Raw genomic sequence first — 19185 nt, 5'->3', positions numbered from 1 at the left:
ATGGTACTATCAGAAGAAGTTAAGAAATGGGTTGCTGGATGTATGCAGACACAACACAACTTGGAAGGCTGGCAGATTTGTTAAGAATTCTCTAGAAACTACCTAGCCAACACCAGTTATTCCTCAGGCAGGAAAAGCAGTCTCTCCAAAAACAAGCACTGACTTACCAAAAGTAACAATTCCCACAGCGATTCACTTTTAAAATAAACAAACAAATGAACACCAAGCCCTTTTTTTTTTCCTCTTGTGTTTATTGTTCTTTTGAGGGGCACAAAGGAAATTTCAGCTTTTGTTCATTTATTTGCCCTTGTAAACCAGCAGGGTACAGGTTATAGCCATCAATCTACAATCAGTATATACTTCAGGTCTCCAATTAAATTTTAACATTTCCTGATGATAAAAGAGGCACACGTGCCAGACAGCAGCAGCAACTGAAATAAGAAGAGTTTAAGCAAAACTTGCTTAAAAAGCTACACTGACTATTTTAAGGCAGGTTTGGTGAAAGTTTGACAGACAATTTCCTCAGGAAATGAAAACAATAATTTCGCCTACAGAAATACATTAATTTTGATTGAAAAGAGGGTTTTAGAAAATACTTCATCAGTGTGAAATTATTACACTTCCTTTAGTTAGAAAGACAGTAATGAATCCTTTTGTTCAGAATTCAGACTTCTCAGCTATTCCTTTACCTTGCAGGAATGGCACAAAGTGAAGGCAGGCAGTGATGCTCTGTTGTCACAAAAGGCAGTAGTTTCTCAGGGAATTAGTAATTCAGGCAACACTGCAGTCTCCAGAATCTCTCAGGCTGTGTTCTCAATGATAATAGCAATACCTTGTCCACCGCCAATGCAAGCTGACCCAACTGCGTATTTCCCACCACGACGCCTGTAAAAACAGTGAGAGTGATTTACATTTATAAAACCACAGTAGTTGTTGTCCTGATTTTATGAAAGGAAACTAGCCATCAACTTGGTACCACTAAAGATGACATTTTAGAGTGTATGTTGCTGTTCTTCTGGAAAAATACCATTAAGCATCAACTGATGTTGAAATATTTCTGTAGAAAAAGGAGTTACATGTCAATCTTTAGCCATTTGAAAGATTGTATGTTATATTGTTCTCAGAAACAGAAAGAATAACATTACAGGACACTTGTGGTTTCAACACGTAATATGAGTGGCGTAAATAAGACAGGATTTTATTGCCAAGGTAGTATTTTAAAGCTAAGTTTTCTGCAGCAATACTCCAAGAAACTGTTTTCTGCAAGGTACAAATTAACTGAAGCTTTGTGGTTGAGCATTAATGTTGCAAGTACAAGCAAAAAGATAAGAGTGATCTCACGCCCTGGGGTGGGGGAGAAACCAGGAAAAATCAGATTAAATGGTGTTGAGCATTTCAAGCAAGCCAAAAAGAGTCAAAATTTCTGACAGTGGACTAAAGGAGAAAGAAAGTGATGACAAAGCCTTTTAAATGCACCCTGTTAAGAAAGAACAGACTTTATTCAAAGGCCATTTTAAAAAAGGAAAGCTTCCCACTGCCTACTGTGGGGTTGGATCAGATGTAGAGGAAGCAAAAACCCTGCAATGAGACCAGAATGGAATATGAGGCAAGCTGCAGGACCTGGACTAGTGCACAAAGGTAACAAAGTGTACTTCAGTTAGTAGAGCTCTAATCCAGTCAACTGGAAGATTTTAGTCACACAGCATCCACGCCGAAAATCTTTTGCATGGGTAAACACATCAGCACTGCATTCACTACCAGAAGCTATCGGCTATGTACATACCTCAACTCATGAACCAGATGAGCTGTGATCCGTGAGCCTGATGCTCCCAAAGGATGACCTATCGCAATGGCACCTCCATTGACATTGGTTTTTTCAGGGTCAAGGCCCAAAACCTTTTCGACAGCTAGGTATTGCGGTGCAAATGCCTCATTCACCTAAAACACCAGAGGAACAATACAAACTGTTCATGTCTGACTTGCCACACAAGCCTTCAGTAGTATGTGTGCACACAAGATGAAGTGCACCTCATTTATTGTCCAGGTCATTTTGACTGAGAAAAATATTAAACATATAAAAGCATACTCAGACAACATACGAATTGTCAGGCCAAGCCAATGTAAATTCAAAACCTCCTGGCACATGTGATACAAAGTTCGTATGCAGTGCATTTAAAAAAAAAGAAAGGCGTGTTGTATTCTGATGCAGTGTGCTCATAAAGAATCCTCTGCTCTGATTAAAAATGGCCTTGGTCACAAATGGAGAAGTGTGACTAACTTAAACATTAACAATCCAGCCAGCAGAGTAAAACTTCATGTCACATGAGGATTTTTTCCATGGAATGCTATCATGCCATTTCCACATCCACATGCCTAAGGTTGTTTTCTTTTTTTATGTTTTTTTTTTATTTTAACAACTGCGCAACTGTTGTAGAAACTAGATGGAAAGAGGTCAGGCAGGCTCCAGACATGAAGAAACACCTACTTTGTGATGGCGGGCTACACGTATGAATGGAATGTTTCTGCTGAAAAGATCAGGAGTAACCTTACTGTTCATATTAAAACTCCTTACCTCTACTAAATCCATGTCCTTCAGGGTCAATCCTGCTTTCTTCAGAACCTCAGTAATTGCAGGTACAGGGCCTAGTTTGAAATTGTATGAGCAGTTACTTAAATGAAAAATTAACTAAATAAAAGCTTATAAACATGACATACATAGGATAGTTTCATAAAAGCCTCATCAGATTTCCTCCCATGAGCTTCTCTGCAGCCAATGAATTCTGGATATGCCACTCACCTGCTTTATTAGGTAGTAATAGAACTCCTAAATCTCAAAACTATTTGGCAGCCTTCTCCACACACTGCCAGGGAAAGTCAGGAGTGTCACTACTGCTGCACAGCTGGTAAACACAGACATAGCTTTCAAGTCAAGAGAACTGACAGTCCCCAGCCAAACAGAACAACTTCATGGCAGTTTTGAGGTTTTCTCTTTCCCTGTACTCTTGGCTCAACTTACTCTTTCTTCACAACTTGCAGCCTCCAGGTATACAAAAAAGAAAAAAGGCAGGGTGTTCAAGAGTTTGCTGGTCATGTGCTTAGTTATGGGTATTGTTGTTTGATTTTCTTAATATTATTTATCTGAAAATCTTCTAGTAAAAGTCCCCAAGAATAAAATGCTCCCTTGGACCCAGGTCTCAGCTACTGAAGACAGTTAAGATTTTTTCTGGGAATATTACAGAATTTGGCCATAAAACTGTTTCAATAAGAAAGCTGACACCTATGACCTAGTATAACCCACTAGAGGAGACGAATCTCTCAGCTACCTAAGGAAAGAGACACTCAAAAAGAATCTGAAAGGGTTAATTAGATATGTGCTTGTACAACAAAGATACTGAGATCTTAGATGGCCATTTTGGTTATTAGACAAAAAAACCCAATCCTAGAACATTAACAAGCCTAAATTCTATCTCAGTATCAAAAACTGGTGATGAAAACTCACAGTTCAAAGAATAAAAACCATAAAAATAAGTAAACGACAGAAAAGACAGAAAAATTAAAAGTAGGGGCCCAGTTCAAAGCTCAGTAAATTATCAGAAAGCCTCAGGCTGCTTAATACCGAACTAAATGCATCTCATTACAGATTTTAGTATGCCAGTTACCCGTGAGAGTAACGGGTGGGTCTCATGGGTACAATACAAAGACCATTAATGACAGCCAAGCAGACATTTTTCCCTCTCTCTTTCTCTTTTCTTTAAAAACAATGAATTCTCTCACTAGACATTGTGAAGCAGGACTCCTCATCACTATCAGTATGTGAAAGAGCAGTTGCTTAGACTGAGCTCCTGTTCTCAGATCTGTTGCTGTCATGTCGATGAATCTCCTCTGGTCTTTTTGAGATGCTGGGGACAAGCTCTGGTGTTAAGAATCTGGGATACTAAATGCTTCTCCGTATGATTTATGAAGTTTTTAAACAAGCTAAAAGAGTTGCCTGACTTTGAAAGAATGGGCTAGTTTAGAAAGCACAATGACAGCATGAAGTCTAGCGAAAGAAATCCTCCCTCTACATTTGCTTTGAAGGTTGTGTTAGTTGGATAGTCTGATCGAGAAAACAAATCTGACAATGCTTCATTTGCATTTCTACTGACACATGGAACCAGCCAACAATGACTTCTCTGAACAGGATGTCAGAAAGGAAAAGATGCCAGGATACAACACTGTCTACAAACTAAACAGAAGGGAAAATCCTGGTATGTCTGGACTGGCTTTGAGGGTTTCTGTTAACAGCTACTTGATTAAGGAGCATAAAATACGTGACTGAAAAAAAGATCTGGTTTGCCAAAATAATATCTGAACAGATGTGTATCCTGGAATCCCACCTTAGGTTGAGCAACTAAGTAACTGCTGAAAAGTGTACACTTAGCCAATACTCCTTCAGTAAGAGGTGGAGAAGGCAACTCATAGTAGCCCCTTTAAATAATGGGATTTAAAGCTTCAAAACTGGGAAACTAAAGTGAATTTCAGGAGGAAATGGGTTTTAAAAACCATTAAGGAAATACCTATTTTTTGAGTAACAGAGAGAGGAAAAAAGGAGGAAAAAAAGGGTGCCTGGGAGACTATAGTTCAGTGTTAATGCTGTAAGTCAGGCAGTGCACATACCCTTTCAGCCAAACTGAGGAGTAAGTCACTCCCTCTGAGTAAGAGGGGTGGAGTGATGCAGAGGAATGGACAGTCTCTCTGTAGTAAACTACATGAGCATCTTCAGAGCCTCCAGACTGAGCACACTGCAGTCTCTCTTTCTTTCCACAGAATGCCCAATACAAGAATATTTTAGTGCTGCTTGATCCTATAAAATAATGTGCTTTATTGCAACTTACCAATGCCCATTATGGAAGGATCACAGCCAGATGAGTGATATGCTACTATTCTTGCCAGAGGAGTAAGACTGTGTTTTTTAAGCGCCGATTCACTGGCAATGATGACTGCACCAGCCCCATCACATACCCCCTTGCAACAAGAGAGAAAAGCATTCTTAGTGGAGGAAAAAAAAACAACAAACCAAAAAACAAACAAAAAGTCCACTACACTAAGTATACCCCTCAGAAAAAACTTGCGTCCAAGTCACCAGTATCAACATTTAGCAGACAATTGTATTATTGTTTATTCGAAACAACAAACCACAATCTCACTATTCTGTGGACTGTGATAAAAAGTTAGAGATGTTTAATTAATTTCAGTGTTTTAGAAAAGTAAAATACATTTTTGCCACTTAAGTCTCCCTTACGTTGGAAACATTGTTCTGTTGACTGGCAAGAACAGTGTTAATATTGTATAATACATGTATTAGAAATTATAAAAGATGCTTTACAGACACAGTGGCTATGATCTATTTTAGGCAGGAAATCAGATTATATGATCACAGTGGTCCTTCTGGCCTAAAGATCATTAATCACTTGGTTAAGATAATGACTGTAAGAGGAACAGTCTGTAATAACATGTTGCTAAGCACCCAGTCTACTCTGTATAAGAACAAAATGTGGTTTGGACTAGAGGATACTAATTGTGGTACAAAGATGATCATCAGCAACAGACCCACCTAACATAATGCATAATTTGTAAAACAAATATTCAGTAATCACTGCCACTGAAAAAAAGTACAAAGAAAAGAAGGTGCCTGTACACAGCCACCGCAGGTACCAGCTGTGTAACTCAAGCCTGATGAGGAAGTGTCAATGCCCCACTAAAAGAACACAGCAATCCAAAGAACCAAATTTTAGGACACAGGAGCAGACTGAAGGATCACCTGCCATCTTGGGGCTGAAGCATTCAAGCAGAGGCATTCCATTGCAGAATTAGAAATCATTTTTGTCACGAGACACCACTGATAGCCAAAGGCGGCTCACTGAGACATAAATACAGTGACACTAAATTTGGAGAACCTTAAAGGTGACACTTTCACAACCCAAGGCTTTGACGTACTCACTGAAGCATTCCCAGCAGTGACTGTTCCATCCTTTTTAAAGACAGTTGGGAGTTTTGCCAATTGTTCCAGAGTGGTCTGGGGTTTGGGGTGCTCGTCCTTTTGCATACTTTCTTTCCCCTTTTTGGTTTTCACTTCAATTGGTGCCATCTCAGCATTAAAGTAACCAGCATCATGAGCTGCAACCACAAAAAGGAAAATAAAAAGAGTCTGATATAAATATCAAGCTGATTGCACAGCATGACCAATAATCCTATTTTCATACGCACACAACTTTTGCTCTATTTTAACCAAGAGTTCAGGGACAGTACTGTTTATGCTTTATTTTGCTTAAATAGGCTGGTTGGTGCTTTATTGCTTGTTCAGGTTTTTCTTTTAGAAACTGGGCAAAAACTCTAAAAATACATTCTCAAAATTCTCCAAAGGAAGTCTCAAATATTGAAGTTATATTTCAGCTTTCAATAAGTGAACTCTTCTTCCTTCCTTGTTTTAATAACTAGATTTTTTTTATACACATTCCCCTTTATTGTTGCTTTATTCTACAGCTCTGTCATTCACCAGAAGGCACGAAGCTGTAAGTCCCACTCAGAGAGGAATGGGGAAAAAATCCTAAGCCACATCTTCTCTGTTGACAGCCAGCATAAGCTATTGTATATCAATTAAAATCCTGTCCAAGGGGCACCCCCACAGGATCTCAACTCAAGTCATGATCTTAGAATGGAATTAGCTGCCTAAGCAACCTGAAGTAATTTAAGACATTGTAGCTACCTAAGATGCCCACAAGAGGGCCACATCACCTAAGACGACACTAGGGGCCAATATTCAGGCATCAAAACACTTTTCATACTCACGCGGTTGATATGAACACACAGATTTAAAACCAAAACAATTCCTACCTCCCAAAACTAAACCAAGACTGCCAGCCTCTTCAAATCATTCCACAAATGCAACTCTAAGGGATTTAGAACTATGACAGTGAAATTGCCATGTCTAATGTTGTTTAGCTTCTGAACTTCTCACAGTTAATTCTACATAATCTTTTTCTTTCCTGATTAACCACAAGACTCTCGCTTTAGTGTGGAATAAGATTAACTAGTCATAACAAGCAGACATGAAAACAGCAAGGCAGAATCCTTGAAAACAAGAAAGAAGCAAAAGCCCCCTTCAGGGGCAGAGTTTGTAGCAAAAGCTGGAGGAATGGCAGGATTTAGCTAACAAGATGAACAGGAAATGCAACGCATGACTAAGAAAAGTTACAAAAGGCACTGCTGCACACGCTGTAAAAATTTAAAATCTTCCTTCGAGACTAGCAGCTGTTAAAAAGCAGCATCATTAGAATCTAAAAGTATATCAAAGTCTTTCCTTCTTAGGTTCACCTTCAGGTTGCAATGCATTTTGAGGTCCCAGTACGATCACTACACATTCTACTGGCTTTTGGTCTACCATCCTCCTTACATTATTAATCAAATTTACAGGAACCAAATGACTCTAAATTATGGCTTTGGCCATGAAACCACCTAGAGAACAGTTTTTAAACAGGTCCCGAACAAGTATCCCCTCTTCAGATTCCATCTGCTCTAACTGTTCAAGGTTTGCAAAAGAAAGTAAAAGGATTTAGATCAGAGGGCTTGAATATCATCTGAAAATCAGAAGACAAATTACACCAAGATGCATAAGCTACAAAAAAAATTAAAAATACTTTTAATTGACTCTAAAACCTCCAGATTTGAAACTAGTATCATATAAACACTTCAATTCCTAAATTTACTAACCAGCTTTGCATCTCTGTTGCGTTTTGAAAGCATATCGGTCACAGTCTTCTCGCGTGATGTTGTACTTTGCAGCCAGATTTTCAGCTGTAATTGCCATAGGTATTTTAACATGTGTATCTGTTAGAGCTGCCCACAGTGTGTCTTCCAGCTGCGCAGAACATAAGAAAATTATAAAGCACAGCAGTATTAACATTTATTATCGACAGTTTCTAATTATTCAGTAGCCTCTTGAAAACGAACGCCTCTTTGTAAAATTAACTCAGGTTACCTGTGGATACTTTATTTAAATTAGAAAATAGTGCAAACAGTCTGCAGGTTCTTGTGTGCTATTTCAGTTAATAGACATTGTGCTCTAGCACAGTTCTTTCTACTCACATGTGGCCTTGAGAGACCTGGGAAAAGCCTACAAGTCTTAGCATTTCAGTGTATTTTATTGCTGCATGAATTATTTATTAGAGACCCATGAGAACACATGCCTGTCTTTCTGGTTACCAAAAGGGAAAGATGAGGAACTATGAAAAGGCACAGCAGCCTACTGATTCTTCAGGTCTTTCTCTGCTATCAGGCAAAATCACCTTACTGGGACCAAAGATTCCTGTAGGGAAAACCTCTCCGGTGAGGAAACACCCAAGTTTAACGTCACTTAACCTGACAAAGGCAATCTCAGTCAGTCTAGACAGGTTTTGCCATCTATCCGTGACCAGCAAAGTTCTGCAAGATCAATCACTCATTCACCTGCAACTGTGTAAGTCAATTATCTTCATGATAAGAACCCAGTGGCATCTAAGGAGACTCAGTACATCAGCAACCTTGTGAAGGTTTTCTTTGTAGGATCTGAGACTTAGTCACAGTGCCACACAAGACTCACTGAACAGAGTTGATATTTCAGATTCTCAACCTTCATAACAGAAATATAGCAAAAAAACCCTAAGGACTGAAAGACTAAAATACCCTAATTCAGCATTTTGATGTTGGTTACAACCCACTGAGTAAATCGAAAATATCAGAGGAGAGCTGGATCCAGCTGCAAATTTCCCACAGTATTCACTAAGGATTTTTGTCTTCAGAAGAAAATGCAAAAATAAGTTATCTATCAATGTATTTAAAATCAAGTTTCCTCTTTAAAAATTGAGAGATGATTAAAACTTGGAGATACACATGTTCTTTACCAGTTTATCCACCCACTGCTAGCGTTACTAGCTTTACCTAAACCGTATGCCTCTACTTAACAGCCTTTGACAAGGTTTTATGCTCTATACAGTAATTCGATGGGATGTACCAAGTGAAGTAAGTTTTGTGTCGAAGAGTTTATTGATACATTTAACATGGGACAGGAATTCAAACATGGGCTTGGGAAAGCTAGAAAATTGGCATGCCTAACAAAATTGCCTCAACCTACTGTTATGATAAAGTCTGAATACTTGATTCATGCCTTGAAGAACTAAATCTGGATCTAATCTCAAGTACTTTAATTTGCAAGGATATAGTATCGACAAGCCTGATACTTTATGTTGCTCTGTAAACATGACTTTTGTTGTGTTTTTTTTTTCTCTGAACAAACAAACAAACCAACAGGTGAAAAAAAAAAGGTACTAGACCTTGAGGTCTGCTCCCAATCTAGTTCCAAATCGAATGTTTCGAACTGCGTACGGTGCTTGGCTCATATTTTCAGCTCCACCACATAGAACAACTTCTGATTCATTAAGGCAAATTTCCTGTTAACAGAAAAACAAAACAGATCTAGGACTGAGTTTGCTGGTTTTGTAAGACAGTAAGAAATGTTTTAGAAAAAGACCTCACTGCCTACAGAGCCACAAACAGAGAATGCATTCAAGCTTTGTCACATGTACATTTATGAAGGGTTCACCCTTCTATTAAGATTAGGGTCTGTCTCTTTCCTGTTTTCCTGACATGCTTTTTCTTCCTCCTTTCAGTAAGGAATGATTATACCAATGATGAAGGAAGAGAATATGGGTGCGCACAAATGACAGGATGGAGGAACAAAGCCATTAAGCATCTGCATGCTTGTGTGGATCGGTTCACAGATGGTTGGTTGAGCTCTTTCTTTCTGCACTCCCAATCTTCTCAAAAGGAACACAAATTAAACCATGAAGCCTGAAACCAGACCTTACAAATCTAAAAAATAAGGGACATCATTTTATAAAACATTAGACATGCAAGCTGCCAAAGTAACCCCCTAAAACACATTAATTCAACACAACCTAAAAGTCCCAATTACTAAACACACCGTAAGACCACTCAAAAATTATGCTTCTTTAAAATAGTTCAGTCAGGTGGGCAGTTAAGGTTGTTTGTGTACTGGAATGGAAGCAGATGAAGTGATCTTCATAAGCATTTGAGATAACTACTTAGTAATCAGCGTGACTGCTTTGTAGTCATACAAATGAGATTCTTCCAAGATGCTTCCTATAGTTACTAAAAACTTTGTGCATGTTTGAGCAGCTCAGAACAGAAGCTATAGCTTTGTTCTGTGCCAGGGAAATACAAAAGCATTAGCTGCACTGATGAAATGCCATCTTTGGAAAAGACCTCACAACCACACTTCCAATGTAAGTGGTCAAATTCTCCAATAGACTTTTTTCAGTGAAGACCAACACATACATAGCCTTTGCAGAAAGCACTATCAAAAACAGTCAAGTGGATATTATTGTAAACATGTAACCTTAAGTTTACATTGTCTTTCACATATTTTCCTGGAGAGGATCAGACCTAAAATGATTCTCTAGCCATTGGGAACTTTCAGAAATAAAAAAAAAAATAAATAATCAACAACAAAAAACCACCACCCAAACAAAAGCCAACTCTGTGGCTGCTCAAATAGCTACAAAATACCCTTTAATTTTGTAAAGTCTAGACCACTGCTAGTGTCACAGAACACTGGTCTGTATGAATAAATGAAATAAAAATCACCATACCACTATATCATCCTGCTCAGTACTCAGTGGTCTTGGCCAGCCATTCAAAGAGAAGTTGATTTTCTTCTGTTTTAGAAGAAGTGACTCTACAAATTACCTAACCCATCAGATGTTTTGGATCTTTGAACAAAAACACACAAAAAACACAGGATGTTCCTAACATAGCTAGTAGGTGAGATTCCGTACAATGATCAAAGGGTGAAAGCCTCCTGTTGTGGTTCTGATGGCCAGTAATTCCAATTTGTACAAACAGGATCACAGAATGCAACTACTGCACAGCTGAACACTATTTCACTGGCTAACACCAGCTGCATTCCTTATGTTAAGCTCAAAATAGCTGTAATGATGATCTTTAAATCCAGCCACAAAGAATCTGCAGAGGCTGAACTCTTCCACAGGACCATGCAGGGCAATAGGAATTTTCTAATAGTGGTAGCCAAAAATCATAGAATCATACAATATTATGGTTTGGGTTGGAAAGCACCATTAAGATCATCTAGTTTCAATCATCCTGCTATGGGCAGGGACACCTTTCACAAGACGAGGTTGCTCCAATTCTCATCCAACCTGATCTTTAATTCTGCCAGGGATGGAGCAGCCACAGGTTCTCTGGGCAACCTGTCTGGGTTATGGGATAATAGTAATTACTCATCCCAAGCACAAAGTCCACATTTCTACGCAAGCCTCTTTTCTCATTAACTGTCTGATGTAACAAACTGATAAAGGTTACACCTAATGCAGAAATACAGAGCTTTATACCTGACATCCATTGGCAATGGATTGGAAACCAGAGCCACAAAGTCTGTTGACAGTGAGGGCTGGAACTGGGACAGGAACCCCCACACGCAGACCAACATGCCTTGCAATATAAATTGCATCTGCGGAGCTCTGTGGACAGAACAAACAGGTTTTGTTACACTCTAATTTCTTTGGAGTAAAAGTCCTGACAAAAAGTCAGAACATTAAAAAACACAACAGTGTACAGCAGAAATCCTGCTAATCAAAAAGACATCATCCTATATGATCAAAAAGGGCCAATGTCTTAACATGCTTTTTAAAGAAACTGTGTTGTAAAAGTGAGGTATCAGGCCAAAAATGGGCCTTCAGATGTTGAGACTGAAGTCAGCAGTTTCAGAGTCTTACGTTTTCACTTATCCCTTATTTTTAAAGCAGCATACACACAACAGACCTAAGAGCAGAGCCTGCCTGGCAAGGAAAAATTATTTTAAGGTAAATTAAAATTGCCCAGACTAAGAGGGGGAAGGGTGCCAAAAACCAGCCAGTGTGGAAAATGCAGAGATGACATTGCTGCTTCATGTCCACTTGGAGAAATTTCGCAACTGTGCCTGATCTAGCATGAAATCTTGTTCCTCTGAAGCTTTCCAAAAACAGTTCTACCACATTTCTATTTCAAAAGCAAAATACTGCAAACAGAACACTTCAGAACCCACTCCTTTAATAAACCAGGCTCCAACATGAAACAAAAACAATTAGGTTACTGTATTACAGCTACTGAGTCAGCAGATGATGATGAGCACAGGTACAGCATAAAAAAATTCTAACAGTACTGCTATAGGTTTGCAATGGATCTTTTTCCAGAGAGAACACATGCTCTTGGGGATCATGTCCTAGGCTAACAAGCTTTATAAATACAAAAAAAAATTCTGTGCCTAATGCTATGTGCCAATACAAGTTCAGAAAAAAAAAATATATAAAAATTTATCGAGCCACTTCTGCTGAAGAAGGGGAGTTTAAAATGTTCACAGATTCATAAATATTTAAACTTCATCAAATAATACTTAAAAGCAATACAGGACTAAAAAAAGAAAATCTACTGGGATGGGGGAGTATGATGCAAAGGAAAAAAAATTTCAACATGAAAAGACATTTTATTAGGAAAACTGTATTTTTTTCACACGAAAGCATTACAAGAGATTTAGATGCAGCAATATCATTTTTCTTGGCCCCAAACAGTTCTTACAAAATCTAAAAAGTTGAATAAAAGAAGCTGAGAGGGTAGCTATAGGAGACAGAATAATCAAAAGCTACTCTTTAGGATGAAAATCCTTAAGAAGGAGTACTGCATGCTTGTTCAGTTATCATGAAAGTTCTCAGGATTTTGTTTCTTCTGCACCCTTCAAACAATGCAAAATAAAGAGTGCTACCCTTAACAAAGGTGAAGTCAGAATAAAAAACAAACCAAAAATGCTCTTTGCTGTCCTGCCTAAAACAAAGACTCTCACTTAGATATATGGATAACTGCAGTTTTGCAATGCTGATGCCCTGCATACAACAGCACCTGCACCACAAGCTCTTTGGAAAAGATATGATTGTCTAGATGCCTCTGCCAATCAAGGCATGTATGCTTTCAGCTCAAAATAAGCTCATATTGAGTAAAAAAAAAATATCTATAGAAAATTCAAGGGAAATGGACTCATAAATTACAGTCTCAAGAAAGACAGGAGATTTTAAATCCAGTGAAAAATCACTGTTACACAGTTACTGTCACACAGTTACAGAGCTGAGTTGCAGAGCTCGTCAATAAAATAGCAGAAATGTACCAGGGATTGCCAATTAACCATTTGAAGACTGCACATTTTTTAGAAGATAAGCTTGTCCTAGTTTAAACTACCTTTCATACTAAAAAAGAAAGCTAAGACTTGCTCCCAATAATATCACAAATCATGTGGGGTATGTCCCTTAAACATGAATAGGAAATACTACACTATAAGTGTCACTTCATTTCCAACCCTTTAGTTTATTTTTGGCTGCAAAACAGAGGTAACTATCTATAGGACCATACTGAAGGAGACAACTGAAGTCATCACCAACCAGCAGATTTTCCATGCTACCAACCTGCATAACACTGCCTACAACAACACTGTCGATGATCTCGGGAGAGACCTTGCCAGCAGCCAGTGCAGCTCGAGCAGCATGTTCTGTTAGGTCAGTGGCTGTGAAGTCCTTCAGCAAACCTCCATAGGTCCCAAAAGGAGTTCTCTTTGCTGCAACAATGAACACACCTGCAAGACAAGCAAGAATTATCCAGATGTGCAGAAGCTAACAAACAAAACCTCACCAAGTCAGCCTTGACATCCTACATTCACAAGCAACTTCATAAATATAGGCAATATGAATGTACACAGTTCAAGATAAGGTATAGGATATAGCAATACTTTAGACAGGGGAGGTATGTAGAATTAATGGTCAGAAAGGAAAGCTGGTTAGATTCTAGAAATATCTCCTTTACACAAAGAGTTTTCAGAAAGAACAACACAGTTTGGATACCGCTGAACAAAGGAGGTTGCCGCACCACATCAGACATCAGTGCTAGCATACTGAAAGGATGACAGTAACACCCATGGAATCCCACAGTGGGCACCCGCGAAATAGTCAGGTGAGGAACAGGTCTTTTGAAAAACGAGGCCATTCCCCTATCCTAGAAAAATCAGGCTTATACCCTGAAACAGTTTTCAGAAAGAAAAGAAAAAAAACCCAAACTTTTTATATGCATTTTAACTTTGACTCCTTTAACTTAGGAGGAAAAACCTTCTCTACTCAAAAACTTTGTGCTATTTCCAGAATTATATAGGCCATCTAAACTGTATTAGAATCAGCCTTCCAGTTTCAGAGAAGAATTACAGAGTTTTCACAGAATCCTAGAATGATTTCATGTTGGAAGGGACCCTAAGGCTCTTCCAGCTCCAGCCCCTGCCTCAGGCAGGGACACCTTCCACTAGAGCAGCTTGCTCCAAGCCCCTGTGTCCAACCTGGCCTTGAACACTGCCAGGGATGGGGCAGCCACAGCTTCTCTGGGCACCCTGTGCCAGCGCCTCAGCACCCTCACAGGGAAGAGCTTCTGCCTAAGAGCTCATCTAAATCCACCTATCCCCGTGGCCTCTGGACTCGCTCCGACAACTCCACATCCCTCTTGTGTTGCTGCCCCAGAGCTGGACTTAGGACTGCAGACAGAAGGGGAGAATCCCCTCCCTTTCAATAGATAGGAGAGCACATGCAAGCACCTGTGTACTGAGGCATTGGCCAGAAGCAGTCTATGTGAATTTTGGCTTGGGAAAAGATGTCTCTGAACCAAACCAAATATTACTGACTGCGTGTCTCTGCTTTCATGTGCACCAACAAGCAGGAGGCAGCCTGTGAACTTTCCCCCAGTTGAACAACAGAGCTCACACCTCCCTTTTCTACAGCTGCCATGAGTTATTTTAAGTAACGCTGGAAAGATACATATTGATGAAAGAATGAAGGCAAATGAAAATGTTCATTAAGCTACTCATGAACACTGTTTTCAGGCTGTTAGAGGCTGCAGGATCCACATTCTTTGCCTGTTTTGTCAGTGACAGAGTGCTCTGCTTCTCACATATCTGGAGCCCAGGCAGCATTTCTAGAAAAGGACTTTCCAAACTGGTGAAGGTCAAGCTTGTCCCACTGACAAGGGCTTGAACACAATGTCAGGATCTAAAACATGGAATAAGTACTACACTTAAGATCATCTGGGAAGTACCCCGAAGTGGACTAAGCAAGTAATGAAGCTTCAAGGATAGGGATGAACATGAAATGTCGCTTTCAAAGACACATAGACAGCAAAACTAGTGTGTCACCCTCACACCCTGATGCTGCCCAGGGGCTTCTTTCCGGGATACCCCAAAGAACTTAGAAAGAAATCTTTGCTAAAGACACTACTGCTGCTCCCTTAGAATGCAGTGCTGACAGGGTAACTATTCAAAACCTGAGAGAAGCAAAATTCATTTCCTCAAAGGAATAAATAGATACTACACCTCCAAACAGCCCACTCTTCAGGTTTTTTAAGCACAGAGGGAACACCACAGTCATTGCAGAGACCTCTGCATCTTCAGAGGTCTGAAAAGTAACAAAACTGGTATTGCAGGGAAGGTTCTGTACCCAGGCTTGCAAGGAATGCTCAGAACTGACTCCTCGTCCACACGGTGTACGCTACATCCAGTCAGTTTTCACTCATAATTTATCATCATGCAACTGAGAGCAAGTAATTTAATTTAATCCCAAACAATTCTTAATCCATTGACTGAGCATGTTTTACTTTGGTTGCACATACTAAAAACAAACAACAAAAAACCCTGAAGAAAACTACTAACAGAGACAAAGTGTGAGCCCCTACAAGATTTTTTAACAAGGGTGAGGATGCTTTAACTGGTTTCTGTCTATGGAAAACCACTGTGATCAACACAGTCATGTAGAATTAGTCCCTGGACTCTCCCAAGTAATAAGGTGAAAGACGTAAATTTATACTAATAGTTTTCAGTTAACTATCCAAGATGTCTTGTATTAACAATAATTTATGGATTGTTAAGTTTGAGTCTTCGTTAAATGTTAATAACATTGGTAAAATAAAGACCCTTTGCTCTTTTAAGGGTTATCTCACATTCCTAAATTTATCTTCCTTGTGACAAAGCAGACTTTTGACAATCATCCTTCCACATCCCTCCCTCAGTCTCCCAAAATTGTGCCACCCAAGCTCATTACACAGGTTTGCGGTATATCAGCTCAGGGAACTGGTCAAGCTAAATGAACTTGATTTCCTCCCTTTTGGCCAGGTTGCTGGTAATCCACATTATTTGCTGAATCACACACACAACACTGTTGCCTTACAAACAGTATGGGGGCAAGGATGGAACTTTGCTCTTACACCATCCTTTCACGATAACAAAGTCTTTCATTGAGGTTACTCACTGCTGCCCACTTCTCAACAGCACTACAGAGCCAACACATAAACCAAAGCAGATCACAGAACCAAGACACCTGAAGACTAACCCAGAGATGGTGGAAAATGAGGGGCTAGTTTTCATTCGGATCAGTTCTGTGCCCAGCTCTTCTTAAGTCTCCATTAATTACTACTGTCCTGCATTACCACAGAAAGACTTGCAACATCTGCAGTTTTCCAAGGTGACAAACAGTGGATGAGAGCAGAATATTACAAAATGCACAGGAATCTGTAAACGTTGGGGCAAGAAAGCAAAGGACAGTCTGAATCCTTACCAAACAATTCAAGACATCTTTTAAATCTGTTTTGCTGCCAAACAGTGATCTGCTACTATAGGCCTGCAACATTCTCCAACCCTCCAACATTTCTCAAATGCACTTGGTATGAAAATACTTGTCAAGTCTTATTCCAAAGACCTAAAAAACAATCAGTTGCTCCCAAAAGTTAAGGAGCAAAAACAGCTTCTGAAAAATACTGAGGCAAGAGATAAGATCATGAAACAGGCACAGAAAAGCAACATCAAGCAAGTATTACGAGCAAAGCTGCTACAGCTCAGTAAAGCAATACAGAATTACGGCTGCGCTGACCTGACAGGCTGCTGGGACTGAAACCTCAAACCACAACTTACAGGTATGCCATTATTTAAGTGCAGTCTGTCAAGTAGCAAGGCACCATTAAATAGACAAAAAGCCCCATTTCAATACAGTTCAATGTTACCGCTAAACAAATCAAGCATTAAAGGGCGTGTTTATCTAATTTTAAGAGGCCCAAGGTAGAGCAGAAAGCACTTTGAGGAACTGCTGACACTCTGAGTTTATCCCGCACTGTTCATGCTAACAAACACAAGCAAGAGGTGGATGGAACTAAAGAACCTGGCAGTCGCTGACACTATAAGCGTCACTTCTAATGACTTTTACCCACTGCCCGTTAACACGGGACACACATTCTCACCCTTTGCTAGAGGTGGGTTTGTACCGCAACTGCCTTAAACGCCACAGGAAGTCAAACACAGCCTATTCCGTTGAGTAAAATGGAGCTCAAAAAAGAGAGGACTGCTACCCGCACCGTTTCCAGCTGTGTTTTTTGAGCGTCGCCTCTATTTCCAGCTGTTTATGCTGACACAACGGGAAGGAAAATCACCACGGGAAGCGCGGGGGGGGGGAACAGGGCAGGGGACCAAAAGGGGCTCCAGAGGCTCCATGTTGGAGGCACCCCCCACTACCCCCGATACAACAGTCGGGACAGCCGCGCCACACACACACACACACCCTTCCTCCTCATAGAACCAGACCGGGCCCCGCTCCCCCCTCAGAAGAAGAGTCAGACCCCCAACCCCGACCGCCCCTAGGTGGGGCGGGCTGACCGGCCCTCACCCCGCAGCAGAGCCATGACCGCACCGCTCCACTCCACTCCGTGCTGTTCCGACGTCTGCCGCGCCCACCTCACCCGCCGCACATTCGCCACGCTGGGGGCGGAGGAGGCGGGCACGCCTAGAGAGAACGTTTAATTAATTAATTAATTAATCTTATCTTATTTCATTTCGAGTTGATTTGATTTCTTTCTCCTCTAATCCATTCTCCGTGCCCCACTCCTGGAAAAGGCTTTGACGAATCGGAGGAACCGGACCCTGAGGTGTTGCCCTGGCAACGGCGACGGGAGGCGCGGGCCTGCTCCCTCCGTACCTCCCTGCCGGTCCGGAACGAGTCGCCGCTGAGCACGCCGAGGTCCGCGGCACCGCTGAGGAAGGCACCTGAGACTCGCGGGAGGCGGCTGGGGTGGCCCTGAGGGCAGCGACGTCCGCGATGGGGTGAGGGTGATCCCCGCCCACCCCCTCGAACATTCCTCTGGGGTTTAATGGAGGTTTGGTGGCCCAGCCGCTCCTGTTTCCCACCTTTAGTTCTGACGAGAGTAGGACTTGCTTCACGGTCTTCAGAAGGACTCTTCGTCAGGGACTGTAGTGATGGGACAAGGGGTAATGGGTTTAAACTGAAACAAGGGAGATTTAGGTTGGATATAAGCCAGAAACTCTTTCCCTGTGAGGGTGCTGAGGCGCTGGCACAGGGTGCCCAGAGAAGCTGTGGCTGCCCCATCCCTGGCAGTGTTCAAGGCCAGGTTGGACACAGGGGCTTGGAGCTGCTCTAGTGGAAGGTGTCCCTGCCCGTGGCAGGGGCTGGAGCTGGAGGAGCTTTAGGGTCCCTTCAGTACAAACCATGTTGTGATTCCATCATATTTCCATGCAATGGTAAAATGCTAATTCTTCAGTTGAATACGGTCAGAAAGAGTACGTTTGCACAGTTTTGTTCACTTACTGTTGAAAATGGAGGAAAATAAATAGTTGCTTCAAATGCATCTTTTCCAATTTTGTCTTTTGCATATCACACAATGGGAGGGTCACCTCTGGAGAAGTCTTTCAGTAGTGGTGTGATCACAGTGTTTCAGTTTAAGTGTCAGGATAAGTAGCCACTGCACTTAAAACTCTTAAACATGCCCCCCATTACTTTTTCACTGACACGAAGTCATTTTAGAGACTGTAGAATAAACCACATGAGGAAAAAAAAACATTTGTGATGCATAAATTCAGTATTTCAAAGCAAGTTCCTGGTGAAAATGTAACATGTATGTTGCCCTGGATGTCAGACAGCACAGCCTGAACCTCACATTTGAAATGGTGGGTTTGTAGTGGTGGTGCTTGGTGTGATTTGGGGGTTTGGTTTTTTTTTTTGTGGGTTGTTTTGTTGTTTTTTT

At 40.7% G+C, this 19185-nt stretch overlaps 1 protein-coding gene across 1 annotated transcript; it reads right to left on the bottom strand.

Moving 5' to 3' along the window:
- Positions 1–230: 230 nt before the first annotated feature.
- Positions 231–18002, bottom strand: ACAA2 (acetyl-CoA acyltransferase 2). Its single transcript, XM_062615393.1, has 10 exons — positions 17814–18002; positions 13542–13708; positions 11445–11573; positions 9348–9464; positions 7750–7897; positions 5981–6156; positions 4875–5004; positions 2573–2643; positions 1784–1938; positions 231–885 (listed from the first exon to the last, which is right to left on the bottom strand). The coding sequence occupies exons 1-10, from the start codon at positions 17827–17829 to the stop codon at positions 801–803; spliced, it is 1194 nt and encodes a 397-aa protein (XP_062471377.1). The 5' UTR covers positions 17830–18002; the 3' UTR covers positions 231–800.
- Positions 18003–19185: the final 1183 nt, after the last annotated feature.

Source organism: Pezoporus occidentalis, unplaced genomic scaffold (genome assembly GCF_034315485.1).
Source record: "Pezoporus occidentalis ecotype Australia unplaced genomic scaffold, CSIRO_AGI_Poc_V1 ctg180, whole genome shotgun sequence".
NCBI lineage: Eukaryota > Metazoa > Chordata > Aves > Psittaciformes > Psittacidae > Pezoporus > Pezoporus occidentalis.
The sequence above is the reverse complement of the archived record's forward strand: the minus strand, read 5'-3'. Positions and strand labels throughout refer to the sequence as shown.